General features: G+C 41.1%; 1 protein-coding gene across 1 annotated transcript in view; it reads right to left on the bottom strand.

The window, feature by feature from the left end:
- TMEFF1 (transmembrane protein with EGF like and two follistatin like domains 1) overlaps positions 1–14748 on the bottom strand; it is a 122620-nt gene that overhangs the window by 9073 nt on the left and 98799 nt on the right. The window contains exons 6-7 of the mRNA XM_082754437.1: positions 4728–4876; positions 3717–3782 (exon numbers count right to left, since the gene is read on the bottom strand). Coding sequence (XP_082610563.1) covers positions 3717–3782; positions 4728–4876 — 215 coding nt within the window. The remainder of the gene's footprint in view (positions 1–3716; positions 3783–4727; positions 4877–14748) is intronic.

The raw sequence follows: 14748 nt of genomic DNA, 5'->3' as shown, positions 1-14748 counted from the left end.
TCAACCAAGAATAGCTGAGAAATGTCCTTAAAAACTCATTGTCAGTAACTAAATACAGAATAATGAAGCAAAGGCTTAAGGGTGAAGTTTCGGAGACACCTGCAGAGATTTGGTAGGATGCGTCACGCTGAAAAACGATCCTGAGAGACATCAGAAAATGCTTTTTATGTCAGGTTTCTTGAAAGGAGAAAAATATTCATGACAGAAACAACCCGATGCTGGATGATCAGCAGAAGTTGTCAGTGGCATTGTAGCAAAGAGCTAATAGATAAGCACATAAAGCCTACTCCCATGTCTAAACAGAGGGAAAAGACCTGAAGGGTTAGAATGAAGCATCTTTACTGGGTAGAAAACAACCAGATAAAGCCCTATTCTGACTGGTATCACCAGCTGTTACAGCTGAAATTGAACATATTCCTGCTGTCTTCCTAGGGAAGTGCGTTTACAAAGAGGGAACCTCAAAATGATGCAATAAGCTTAAAATACTCATTCTGTTGGGAAACGTATTGGGTCTGACTATGAAGGAGTTAACTTTCTTCATGGCAGCCCCTGTGGTGCTGCATTCTGGATTAGTGGCTGAAGCAGTGTTGATAACACACCAGTGTTTTGGCTGTTGCTGCAGGGAGGTTGCACAGCTGCAAGGCCTTCTCCTCTTCCTACTCTGCCCTCCACTCCCCTTGAGTAACCTGGGGTTGGACAAGAGCCTTGGAGGGGGAACAGCCAGGACAGCTGACCCAAACTGACCAAAGGGATATTTTCTATCATATGACATCAATGCCATTGTGCTCTGCAGTAGAAACTGGGGTTTTGGTCTTCCCAAGGTAGCAGTTGTTCACAGACTGGTTAGGCATCAGTCAGCAGGTGGGACGTTGTGAGAGATGGCCTTTGCATCACTTGTTTTTCCCCCCCCCTCTCTCTCTCTTTCTTTCTTTCTTTCTTTCTTTTTTTTTTTTTTAAATCTTTTTCTTTTATTAAACTGTTTTTACCTTGAGCAATGAGTTTTTCTGACTTCTGCTCTTCCATTTCTCTCTGACATCCTGCTGAGGGGAGGGAGGGGGTCAATGAGCAGCTGGTGGCTGTTTAGCTGCTGGCCATGGAAGACCAGCAGAGGAAGGCAGTCCCTTCTGCACCAAGGCCTGCTGTACATCTGTCACATAGCTAAAACTATCTAAAGCTGCATATATTTTCAACTATTTTCCTCCAAAAATTGTTCTGTAAAGAAGTCCTAAATACAGAACTTAGAATTTCATAATGAACTTCTCTAAAGTGCTGAGATCTAAAGTTGTGGATGTAAATGTGGAATTATTCTCATTTCTATGGCAATAGACTATGGCACCACAAATACAAGACTGTAATGAACTGCAGGTGCAAAGCAAAAAGGGAGTGTGAAGAAGAACTCTCTTATACATTTGCAGATAACTCAAATAACACTAGAAAGAAAGAGAATGTATTTATACAGAAAAAAAACAAAAACAAAAACAAAAACAAAACAAAACAAAAAACATAAAAAATAAAAAGGCATACTGTTGTTTTAGGTTTCTCCTGAATATTTTCTGGAATATTTTCTGATTTGTTCCAGGAAAAAAATAAAAAATCTAAATATGAGAGGTTTCAGATATAAGGAAGCTTGTTGGTTCAAGCTATGCTTCAAAGATACAGAAGACTTGATGCAAGGGAAGGACATGACAATATATCTGATACTGCCCTGTTAGAGTAGATTACATCGCAGTATGTCCAAGAGGAGAAAACTGGTTCATCCCCAAACTGTTGCCTCTCTCCTCCTCCTAGCAGCTAATTACTGTTGTATCTGTCCCAGTCAAAGGCTAGTAATAAGGTACACACAATTATATTAGTCTGTCCAGATGGCTGCTCCGTGCCTGTTTTTAATGTATACATGCATGCAGAATGTGGGGCCCAGTGACAGATGCGTCCCCTGGCAGGTGGCCAGGTAGCCACAGCCACCCAAGTCAGCACACCCAAATGTGTGCTAAGCAAAGAGATGATGTTCAATGCAGGAGGTGATTCCTAGAGTAGGATAGACATTTAACCGCTCATTTATGGGAATTAATTTTTAACCTGAGAGCCAGCCAGATTGCTCCAAAATGAGAGATATAACTGGTGTAGGGGACTTGAAAGAGTGGTCAGATACAACAGTTCGGATGTTTCAACAGAAGGAAGAGGCATGCACAGAAACTGAAACTCTGATGCCCATCTTGGCAGGACAAAAACAGCAGTCCATCTGAGTCAGGGAAGAGAGACGTTTCTGATGTACCTTTATGTAGATTCTCACGCTGCAGGAGAAGGAGACAGCCCTGGCCATGATTCTAAGGACTAAGAGATACTGTACATTCAGAGGAGAGGGTTTGACAAAAGTAATGCACAGTACTTTAAAGCAAAGGAAAACAGATAGAAGAGTGGCCTGTTCTCTTATCCTGGAGGAAAACGTCATTCAGAGTACTTCATTTCAGGCTCTCACTGTCTAAAAAGACTTGACTACTACATAAAAAATATTCAAAACTATTATTTTTTTCACGACATACTCCCTTTATGCACATAATTTGCTGAACATGAGACTGCATAAACTATACATTTAATAATGATAATTATAATCATATCCAATGCTCTTCCTACTTACTAGATTTCAAGGACAATTTATATGCAATGAATAAAAGGCTGTAACTTCTTCCAGATAGGACCCAAAGGCTGTGTTTCATTAATCCCATAATAAGATGTATATTCCACTCAGTGCTTTTTATGCTTTCACAATGTAAGTGAAAATCGACATTACATCATTCCAACTGGTAATAATATGGAGTGAAAATAAGAGAATTTGTGAAAAAGGAAAAATGCACAGGGCTTTTTGGCAATGAATGCCTTTTCAGGAAGAACACTTGGAATGTCTAAAGCCATGACTGAATGGATTTACTCTGCAAGGCCATGGGAGTGCAAAGCAAGTATAATGAGAGAAAAAATTAAAGGCCAGCACTAACAGAGAAGGTAACAGTGTTATTATTTGTGAGAGAAGAGGAGGCAAGGTTAGTACCAATGCAGATCTGCTCTTTGGCAATAACTTGACAGAGACAGAGGTGTTTTGTCCTGGCCAGCTACACTTTGAGCTAGAGCTATGAAATGCGAAAGCATATTTACTCTGAGAATGCCCCTGCCACAAAGGAGGTGCTAACGTGTAAAATAACTGAGCAGAAAGCAAAACTCGGTCTTATTTTGTTTATCTTAAGAAATTAATTCATAGAGGTGAAACATATTTAACCAATGTGATTTAGCATCTTGATTTACATGAACAATACAAAGATGACCAAACAAATACAAAATCTGCCAGATTTTTTTTTTTTTTTTCCAGAAGTTTTCAGAAAAGATAGGGTCACAGGGGGGTGGTGTCATTTCATCAAGAATCTCACATCCTGGCATCTTGCAGTAAAGGCATTTTCACAGCACTTGGCAGGGGTCTAATCCTGTGACCGCCGAGTAGGGGTGGTGAGCAGCTGAGCATCTTAGAGGAATACAGCAGGCAAAATTCACAAATCCCACATATCTCCTTCTTGCCAGCCTTGCAATGACAGTGCTGCAAGAAAAAAGCTGCTCACGCGTCTGTCTTGGCTACAGAAATCAAAGCTGTAAGGCAGACAAGAAGGGACCTCCACACTGTCTTTTCTCATCTCGTGAAACCGTAACCAAACAGCACAAAGCCAGCACGATACCTTTCACCTCTGGACGATACTGCATGCCATCGTCTTTCTTTCCAACTGCGTTTGTGTCATCTGCTTCTAGATGATAAATAAATGCATGGATAGCTATTAGGAAAGGCTTATTTCCAGACGACTGCATACATGTCAGTGAGAAGTCAGAATTATAGTCAGAGAAGTATTTTAACTGCAATAGAAGTGGACGTTGTCCCACATCCTTTCATGCATACAACCAGGACAGTATCAAGCAGAGTTAACAACCCCCCAGCCTCTTGACCAATACAGGGCACACCTCAGCCTGTAGGTTTTGAACAAAATCTCTTCCATGGTATTGAGGCTAGCTTATTTTGGTTCAGAGACCTGTTTTCTCGTGGCTTTTTTTTTTTTTTTTTTTTTTTTTTGAACCATCCAAGTTACAGATCTAGAGGTAGCCAGCAAAAGAATGGTAGAATCTTGTTATTTCTATGACACGGTCCTAAATGCAATTTGCCTTGGTCTGTCTGAACCCAAGACCCCAAAATGGAAGAGTCCTCAACATGATCAACAACACACAGGGTAGCAGTCTAAGGGTTTCACTGGGCCTTTCCAACAGCAGAAAAGGAAATGGATAAATAGTTGTGCAATCGGGGCCAGATTTTACTCACCTTAGAAGTACACTGCACAGCCCCATCAGAAACAGTGAACATTTCCTACATATCACATTCCCTTTTCTCTCCTGCTTCTTACTAACCCCTCCTGTAAGGCTATTGCATAGGTTCTCCTAAGACCTTTTGCTGACTTTTCAGGTAACAGCAGCCAAAGGAAAGAAAAGTTAACATAAACATACCACATCATCTATGTATAGTGTAAACATACATTTACATAGGGAAAACTAAAATACAGGTGAGGAGTTCACTGATAGTGAGAAAAACTAAAATACAATTCACTGTTAGCTGGGTCAGTGAGTTCTAATTTAAAATGGAAAAGCTCGACCAAGCTTATTTATGTCAGAATTTATGTTTATCAGAGAAAGAAGATTAAACCTACCTGAGCAGTGTCCAAGATGCCTGATGTCAATCTGTTCTTGCCTCAGACAGGATGCTTCTCTAACAAAGCATGGATTGTTATATGAACTTCCATCAGAAGCACAGACAGGATTAAAACTGTATCCACTGCAGTCTATATTGCATACACACCTGGTAATTGAAACAGCAGAACAAAACTGACATCCAGCAAGCAGAAAGTAAGGAATGTTGAGTCTTGAGTAAACACTAGCTGACACATTAATACCAGCTTCCTTCACACAGGAGAAGAACATGCTCCTTGAGGATGCTGAAGAACTTGCTGACACCTCAGGTTTCCAAGCAGAATAATTTACAGAATCATGAATAAGTGCCTCAGTGTGCTTTTTAATAATGTAATGAAGTTTCTTGTCATTTTACTATGATATCAATCTCATTGATTAACAACCGAAAAATGGTAACACATTGCTAGGAAGATTTACTATGTGAATAAAAGAATTTGTGTTTTCTGTTCTCAAGTGTGAAAAAAAGCACATCAATATTTCACTTTTTTGGGGGGGTGTCACGTTCCCAAGGGAGTAGGTGAGGAAGAAAAGGACTCCCATTTCTGCTAAACAGTTAAAGGAGGTTATATATATATATATATTTCAGGGGCTGAACAGAATCAATATGCTTGGTCAACTGTGTTATTTCAAAAAGACTTTCATTCATACCACTGAAAGTTAATGGTGGGTTCATCAGATGGTGTTAAAAACAGGATTATGGGATCTAAATTATTTCATGTTGCATCCAAGCAAAATTTTGGCTGTGTTAGACAAAGCATTTTCCATATAAATTGCAGCTACGGATCATAAGTCAGAAGTCAGAAAAGAGATCTAACAAGGAGCTGGTCCCTAACCACCCAAACATAGGGGAGCCAAAGGCTTGCCTAAGGCTCTGACTTACCTGTTTTTAGCTTGATAGTTCTGCTGCCCCAACAAAAAGTTGGCATGTGTGAACAGCACCAGGAAACTTTCTGACCTTCCAAGCCCCAACCCCCTTATTTATTTTACTCAATATATTAATTTTCATCTGAACCTCTTGCTTTAAATTTGCTTCACATCACTCTGCAAGGCCTCCAGGAAGTGTGGCTGCAGGACAGAAGAGGCAGTGGTGCTGTGAGAGCAAGAAGGAGGTGAGAGCTCTGCATCTTCTGAGTAAGGCATGCTGTCCTCTACTTGCCAGAAAGCTCCACGCAGGGCACGTGTGCTCTCACTGCTAGGAGCTGCCACTAGCTTAATCTTGACTCATTCTTGTAAGACACAGGGTAGGAAGAAAACAAGCTATCTACTTGCCAGGATTTTTATGTTCTTTCCAGCTGTGCCAGATACAATTAAATGATTAAATAGATGTGTGTATGCCTCAAGTCCATAACAAATCTTGCAGCAGAACCTAATTCCTTGCTGCAAAAACACTGAAGGTGGCCATTGTGCCTTTTTCTCTTCTCCCTTTCCATGACCACATTTTGTTTCTTTATTATTTCTGTCTTTAAAGATACTACAGTAATATTTCAAACCTGTGAACTTAATATTGTTGCTAGACAAATGAACATCTCTAGTACAAATGAATTTTTATGTGTGCCTTCTGACAGTTAAAAACTGCTCCAGCACTGAGTAATACATTGAGTCTACGCATCTTAGGGACCCACCTCAAATTCCTCGTTAAGTCCCTAGATATCAACAGGATTAAGGTATTGTTTAAAATATATATGTATTATTATTTAGAAATGGGAACTCAGCATGGTTATAAACCTTAGACCTGGGAAAAGAAGTACTGTTTTGTTTATATGCTCCCACAAGATTTTATGCTCAGTAAGCCTAATGAAGAGTTTATTAGTTTATATACAAATAAAAGGCTCGTAGCTCAGCAGTTGTGCACATTTAAAGAATGAAGCTAACAGAGAGCTGGTCCTCATTGGTGTGGCACTGGCTATGTGCTTACTCAGGAATCACCGCTGCACCTGTGTGCCCATCCTTATCCCATTTATTTATATCTCCAGACAAATTCCATCTGTGTTTTTATCCCCAGGCAGCACAATTCTGTCTGTGGTCATCATCCGAGGCCCATAGCTCCCTACTTACTGTTGGGTCTTGTCAGTCCTTGTGACAAATAAGGCAACTTTTGAAATCTTTTTTTTTTTTTTTTTCTTTCTTTCTTTCTCATGGTGACATTACAGGTTGGAGTTAAAACTGCTTGGAAACTGATTACATTTCCAAGCTTTGTTGTGTTCAGACTTAACACCTAGTGTTAAATGTGTACTTTCTTATGATTGCAAAATGCTTGTTTTGGGAGTACTTGTGAATGCCTAGCTGTTAACCTCAGATTACTGATAATCACTCCTAGCCTTAACTCCAGCCATGTAGCTAATGTACAACAATTTCTTATCATTACTTAAAATTTACATCTAGCTGTAGGAAAAGAAAAGAAAAGAAAGCAAAGCAAAGCAAAACAAAACAAAACAAGAGGAAAGCTTGTGCTGCTTCTGTCAGGACTGGGACAGCATGAAGTAACAGAAGCTCACCAACCAACCATAATGGACTTACAACTGACCCACGTCCTTCAAGCAGAACAGAACTGTGGATTGCCAGAGGGTCCCCAGTGGGGTCTGTTGTGGTCTTGAAGTATGATAAGCTGTCAGCATCATCATCCCACCCTGATGTCACTTTCTGTCACAGGCCCTGTGACAGAAACTGCTCAGAGTGGGTCTGGGCCCAACCAAGGTTTACCTGAGAACCAGTGAGATCAGGGTATTTACACCCTGCCCAGTTACCCCACAGCCTCCCTCACATGCTGCCTGGGCAGGGTGGCACTGGGGAGATCTTCAATACCCTTCCACACAGGAAGGTTGGGCAGAAGGTGGTGGTGGTTCCTGCCCAGCTACTGCTCAATGTCACCAGCCGTTGATGGCCAAGCTGTGGCAAAACCAACTGGCAAAAAACAACTTGGCAAAACCAACTGAAGTCCAGGAGCATCTCCTGGCATGAGCCTCCCTCACCTCCAGGATCTGTCCCTGATTCCAAGATCTTCCCATCCTCATCCCAGGACCCTCCTTCTTTCCAAGACCATTTTCCTTCAGGACCCATCTGTGGTGGTTTTACCCAGCTGGGCAGCCAAACTCCACCACAACTGCTCTCTCACTTCCCCTCCTCAAAACAAGAGGGAGGGAAGAAGAAAGTATGTTGGAAAGAAAAAAAGGCTCATGGTTTGAGATCCAATCATTTAATTAAAAGGAAGATAAAGAGCGGAAAAGCAAGAAAGGCTGTGCAGAAGCAAAAAGAGAAGAAACAATTATTCTCTACTTCCCACCAATGAACGATGTTTGGCCACGTTCTGGAAAGGAGGGCCTCAACAAGTGTAGTGATTCTTTGGGAGGACAGACCTCTTCATAACAAGAGTCCCCCTTTTCCTTCCACTTTCCCCCCTTTTATTGCAGAGTGTGACACCATACGGTATGGAATACCCATTTGGTCAGTTGAGGTCAGCTGCCCTGGTGATGTCCCCTCCCCACCTCTTGCCCACTGTCTCTGAGGGATTGGAGGGAGTCCTGATGCTGAGCCAGCACGGCTCAGCCATAGGCAAAGCATTGGTGTGATACCAGAGCTGTTTAACTGCAAGTGCAGAGAACAGCACTGTATGGGCTGCTGTGGGGAAAGATAACTCCGTCCCAGCCAGATGCAGTACCTCCTCTTCTGTCCAGAGCCCAAATCTTTGGTTTTTCAGTCAAATACACTGTCTGCAGGAGTGCAGTGCACCATCATCGTCCTTGGGGCTCTGTACAGAAGAGATGCCACATCTCCCACAAAGACTAACATTATTCACAAAGAATAATTATTCAAAAGTTGTTATCTTGAAAGCTTCCACAACAAAAATGTGACAGCACTTTTCACCCCCACCACAGTGTCTTTCCCTTAGCTCACAGTCATCCATAGGCTCTCGATTCACACTTCGTCCCCCCTTGGCAGATCTGCTTACATTCCAGTTGCTCGCCCACGTAAAGAGTAACTGCACCTTCCTGGCCTGTCCTTCCTAAAAAGCACAATGCTGTCCATGGCCACATTCCAGTCATGAGAGCTGTCCCACCATGTCTCAGTAATTGCAATGAGATCATATCCCTGTAACCACACGCACACCTCCAGCTTTCCTTGTTGATTCCCCATGCTGCATGCGTTTACATAAAGTTGGGCTCCCAATGCATCTGCCTTTCTGGATGGGGCAACTGTAACTCATCCACGAGGGCCTACAGTAGCTCTCCTGTTAAGTTCTGTTCCCTCTCTAGGCTCTGGGCATCCTCTGCTGGCTGTGGTGTTCAGCTGGCATGAGTGAGATGGCATGTCATCCCCTACCTTATCACCAGCATCCCTGATGATGTACCCCTCCCTCACTGAAGCTAGTTTAAAGCCCCACTGTCTCATGACCATGATCTTCGCCCTTTGAGAAAGATGAATCCCGTCCAATGCCAGCAAGCCTGGTGACATGTACCAGGTACCTCCATTGGTTCCTCCACATCTTGTGGTGGATTCAACTCCATGGCCTGCATGCTGTTTTCTGGCTGACAGGCATGCCTGGGCACCATGCTCTGGATTGGGTTGCCAAATGGGTTGCCTTCAACCCACAAAGCTTTCTTTCAGGCCAGTGTGCCAAACCACGGGGTCATCCACTTCCATGCCTACGTCCAATGCCACTGTCTGGTTGATTTCTGGCATGCCTGGGCACTGTGCTGTCCTCACTGTGGCTAGGATAGAGTTAATTTTCCTTCTAGTAGATGGTATGGTGCTGTGTTTGGGATTTAGGATGACAATAATGTTGATACCACACTGATGGTTTAATTGTTGCAGAGCACTGCTTACACTAAGCCAAGGACTTTTTGGCTTCTCACACTGCCCTGCCAGTGGGCAGGCTGGGGGTGCAGCAGGAGCTGGGAGGGACAGACCCAGGACAGCTGACCCAAACTGGTCAAAGGGGTATTCCGTATCATCTGGCATCATGCTGAGCAATTAATATGGGGGGGCTGTAGAGGGATGGGGAGGTGGGGGTACTGGCTGCTCAGGGATAGGCTGGGAATCAGTCAGCGTGTGGTGAGCAATTGCATTGTGCATCACTTGTTTTGTACACATTAGTAGTAGTAGTACTATTATCATCATTATTATTTTCCTTTATTTTTGAACAGATAAACTGTCCTTATCTCAACCCACAGGCTTTCATTTTTTTCCTGCTTCTCTGACAGGGGGACAATCACCTCCCTGATCCTGCTGGCTACACTATGCTTGATAAAAGCGAGGATGCCGTTGGCCTTCTTGGCCACTGGGGAACACTGCTGGCTCGTGTTCAGGTGAGCGTCAACCAACACCCCCAGATCCTTTTCCTCTGCACAGCTTTTCAGCCACTTTGCCCCAGGCCTATAGCACTGCATGGGGTTGTTGTGGCCAAAGTGCAGGACCCGGCACTTAGCCACACTGAACCTCATCCCACTGGCCTCTGCCCATTGACCCATCCTTTCCAGGTCCTTCTGCAGGGCCTTCCTATTCTCCGGCAGATCGGCACTTCCCCCCAAATTATTTTTGTCTTCACCAACTCATACAACAGTCAGATGACTATGGTTCTTGCTTTTTTTTTTTTTTTTTTCAAGATATCCTTCCTACTGGTTTTAACCAAGAGGCTTGAAACAGATACTTAGTCTTCCAAGTTGATGTCTTTCTGGAGCAGGTTGTTGCTTAGTGTTCTCAGCAGATGTTTTCCCTTGTTTATTTCTGGAAAGTTAACAGGATGTATGCAGACGTTACCCTAATGTGCCAGGATGTGAAGAAACTTATCTTTGTCACTTGTCACCAGACATATGACATCCTAAGGAAGATGGCACCAACTTGCTTTTCAGAATCAAAGAGAGGCTCAGTTTTCCTATGATAAAGTGCTTTTGGAAGTTGAATGAGCATCATTTATTAAGATCATTCCTTAAGCAGAAAAGCAGTTGAATTTCCATAAAGAACAAAGTGATATACCAACCAAACAAAAAGAAAGGTGTTTTCAAATAAGTAAAATTGAGAATGCACAGCTCATTTATAAGGGGCTACCAGGTATAACGAAGAAAACTTGTTTAGTAAAATGATGTGACATATTTGAAACAAGCTCAGGCTGTAAGAGCACTTGCTATTATCAGTAAATTAATTAGATCCCCAGAGATAAGAAACACATTTCAAGGCTCCTTTTTGTTTTCAGGATTTAAGGTGCATATTATTTGACGGAAAGCCTGCCTGCTTAAAAATATGGTAGATTCAAAGAAAAGAGGAAATGCACTACACGTTTTTGGAGTGGGCTTGGCTACTGAGAGAGGTCAGCCATCCCATCTAACAGTGCAGGCTGCATCTAGGATTTTCCACAAATGTATTTTTCTGGGTGGACTTTACAGAGAGTACTGCTTGCTACCCCTTTCCAGTATAATGCAACAGTAAGCTTTCTCAGCTGTTTGTTGGTATGTCTGTTTACAAATATGGAATGGAAATAAAAGAATAAAACAAAGTGTATGAAATGCAAATAGACAGATAAGTGTATGCTTGATGGAGTAAATTTAGCTGAACTGAAATAGCAGGGGTGTTGCAATTGCAGTTAAGAAGATAACTGAGTGTGATAAAAGCAAATGAAGGATTACCTTGTGTTTGATGTTTCTTCCCTTGTGTGTAATTCTTCACAGATGAAACATGAACCAAGAAAATCTGGATTTCAAAGTGATTTCTCTACCTATTCAACTAGAGCTGAATATTCATTAGGTGTTTGTTTTTTTTTTTTTTTTTTTTTTGACTGGTTGGTTGTTTTTGGTTTTTGTTGGTTTTGTTTTGTTTTGTTTTTGGTGGTTGTTTTTTGTTTTGTTTTGTTTTTAATCCTTTTGTGGCACTGAGAATAGAAGGCCAAGAGAAGTAGATCTCAGTTTGGCAAGCTTTTGTGTCCTGCTTGAACACCCTTTCAGTCTTCAATTCTGCTCAGCAAATCAGAACACCATTTAAATACCATTGACTCACAGTTACTTTTGAACCATCCCTTCTGTCTGTGGTTTAATTTAATTGCTTTCTCTGACCACTATAGAAATTTGTTCTCTAACCATGGTGATCTTCTAGCAGCACATGTGGTAAATTGATGCTTGTTCTCACAAGAGTGGCCTACCACACCCTCCACCCTCAAATAACATAAAACTTCAAAGAACTGGCACACACTGCTGCAAAGATCTTTTTAAATACACATTAAAACAAACAAACAAACAAAAACAGACCTAGATTTTTATCCACCTATTCAATTTTGTAATAGTCCATATGATGAAGAGAGAATTATACTATTCATTTCATATCAGGATTTACTGTAGGCCAATTATACACAATTCAGTAATCCCACAACACAATCCTAAATCCCCTTTTTAGGTTGATTTCCTTTATTGTTTTTTGTTTTGTTTTGTTTGTTTGTTTTTCACACAGAAACTTAGCATTTTTGGTTTTGACTGGACAGGGAACCTGTGAATTACATTCACACAGGATTAAAATATAATTCCTTACAAAGACCTTCATACTATATAATATTCCTTAAAAAGTCACAAAATGGTAAGTGAGTGAAAAAGTGGACAAAAGAGGCAAGTGTGACCAATATGTCATACTTCAAACTAAGTTTTTCTCTGGAAGACAAATTGTAGACAAGATAGAGACCAGGACTTCTAAATGTCCATATTGGTATTTCTAAGTGTTAATAGTTACACTTCTGAATTCCTGTTTCAGCCACTATAAAAACAGACATTATGTAAATCATGAGCCAGTTGAATCTATATGGCGCTGAGACACCTTTTATTTCCAAAGTAAATCTTGTAAAATGTTAATCTGAAAAGGTCTACATGGGGATGAGTTGTCAATCTTTCTTTAAAAATATGTATTATGAGTCAAAACGGATCTTTGACAGCATAGTATGCTTTATTAAAAAAAGACAATGTGCTCAGAATCTCATTTCCATATTTCCTCTGTTAAAAAATAAAATACAGTTAAAACTGAGGATGTGACACATCTGAACTTGTACAGTAAAGTTATTTTTGTTACCAAAAAAAAAAAAAAAAAAAAGAAGAAGAAAAATGACAATTTAAAGTAATATTAATGACATTTATTTCAGCCATTTAGGGACTGATGGAAAGGAAGGTTGTCCCTGAGCATATGATGGAGGGCAAGGCTACCACTCAAATGTGGCCTTCTGCAAATGTGACCAGCTGCACCCTGGCCTGCATCACAGAAATGTCAGTCCAGAGCAAGGGAAATGGATGTTGCACTCCTCTCTACACTCATGAGGTCCCACTTGGAGTACTCTGTCCAGTTTTGGGACCCCTGGTAACAAGAGATATTTGGAGAAAATGGAGAGGGTCAGGTGGAGAGCCACAAGATAGGCACAGGGTTGAAGCGTGTGGTCGGTAAAGGATGGCCGAGGGCATTAGGCTTGCTCAGCCTGGAGAAGAGACAGCTAAGGAGGTGACTGACTGCTGTCACAAACTACCTCGGAGGGATTACTGAGAAGGCAGACAGAGGCTCTTCTCAGAAATGCGTAGTAGAGGGGTAAAAGACGACAGTCACGAGTTGCAGCAAGACAAAGTCTGATTGAATACAAAGAAATTATTCATCAAAGTAAGGGCAATTCAGCCCTTAAGCAGGGGAGGCCATCAAATCTCCCTCTGTGGAGATGGTCAGGCTTCTCCTCGAGGAAACCCTAAGTCTCCAGCATGAACTAGCCCTGGTTGCAGTGCAGAAAGAGAGGCTAGGCCAGTTGATCCCCTAGAGATGCCTTCCAACCTAAAATATGCTACAGTTCATTATTTCACTCTAGATATTATTCTGAAGTTACAACATACTTTAAAATGCCTTAAGATGCTTACTAGCTGTTTGCAGATTGTTTTATTCAGATATCTAGCAGTGCTTTGACATGCAAGAAGAAAGAGACATGCCACGTAACACGGAGTGCAAGAACAGAGGATATCACTCTTCATAAGCACCACTACTTTTTATTTTGGAATGATACTTCACATTTCAAGAAAAAATGTGAGATGAAACTCCTAATTTTCAACTGATTCAGTTTATTTTGAAACACTGATATTAAAATGTTCTAACTTTGAGAATGAGTTTTGGTATGTCTAAGAAGAAACTTGTGGGAAAAAAGGACCAAGATAATAGCAATAAGCTTTAAGAATATGGAAATTAGCATCATTTGAAAACTGAAGTCTTCTGAAGAAAAATATACTCAAGAGACCACCTTTCTAATCAGGGCACCCCCCCAAAATTCACAAGTACGTTTATGCTATCAGTGCCTTTGTCAGTGCTGCAAGGGGCTATTGTAAAAAAGTTATTCATCTCTCCAAGGACTGTAAATAATAAATTTGGTTTCAATCATATGCAGTAAACTAAGGCATAATGTTGTTTAGAAGCCTTATAAAAAATTTACATTAAGCATTATTTGTCTGAGAAAAAAAAAAAATCACTAGGCATATTTAATAGCCACAATAGTATTATAAATATTTATATACACTGCTTTCATTGAAGAAAGATTTAAGGGCTATGCTAATGAAAATGATTTTGCAACCACATATATGCATTTATTTTACATTCACACTGGATTAGTATATGTGTTTCTAAATTTATTAGTACACCATTTTCTGATTGAGTACTGATAAGATGATCAGTTTAGGTCTATAACACGATCAGTAGAACTGAAAAGTCTGATGTGTGCCAAGATGAAACCGCAGTCTGGTTATCCCAGGGCCTATCAACAGGAAATTGTATGCTTTGGTTACTGCCCTACTGGCTTAACCCATCAGCTTCCAACACAACAGCATTGCTCTCAGTAGCCCCAACCTGTTTGCAGCCATCTCCAGCTCCACTTCTCAACTGGATGTCCTTTTCAGTTCCAAATTCAAGCAGAAAACACCCACCACCCTCATGCTGCCTACATCTTCAGGCTTCTGGCCAGTTTTTCACACAAAAGTTTAAATTTACCAACCTCAC

This window comes from Aythya marila (assembly GCF_965140915.1).
Source record: "Aythya marila genome assembly, chromosome: 2".
In the NCBI taxonomy this organism is placed as follows: domain Eukaryota; kingdom Metazoa; phylum Chordata; class Aves; order Anseriformes; family Anatidae; genus Aythya; species Aythya marila.
The sequence above is the reverse complement of the archived record's forward strand: the minus strand, read 5'-3'. Positions and strand labels throughout refer to the sequence as shown.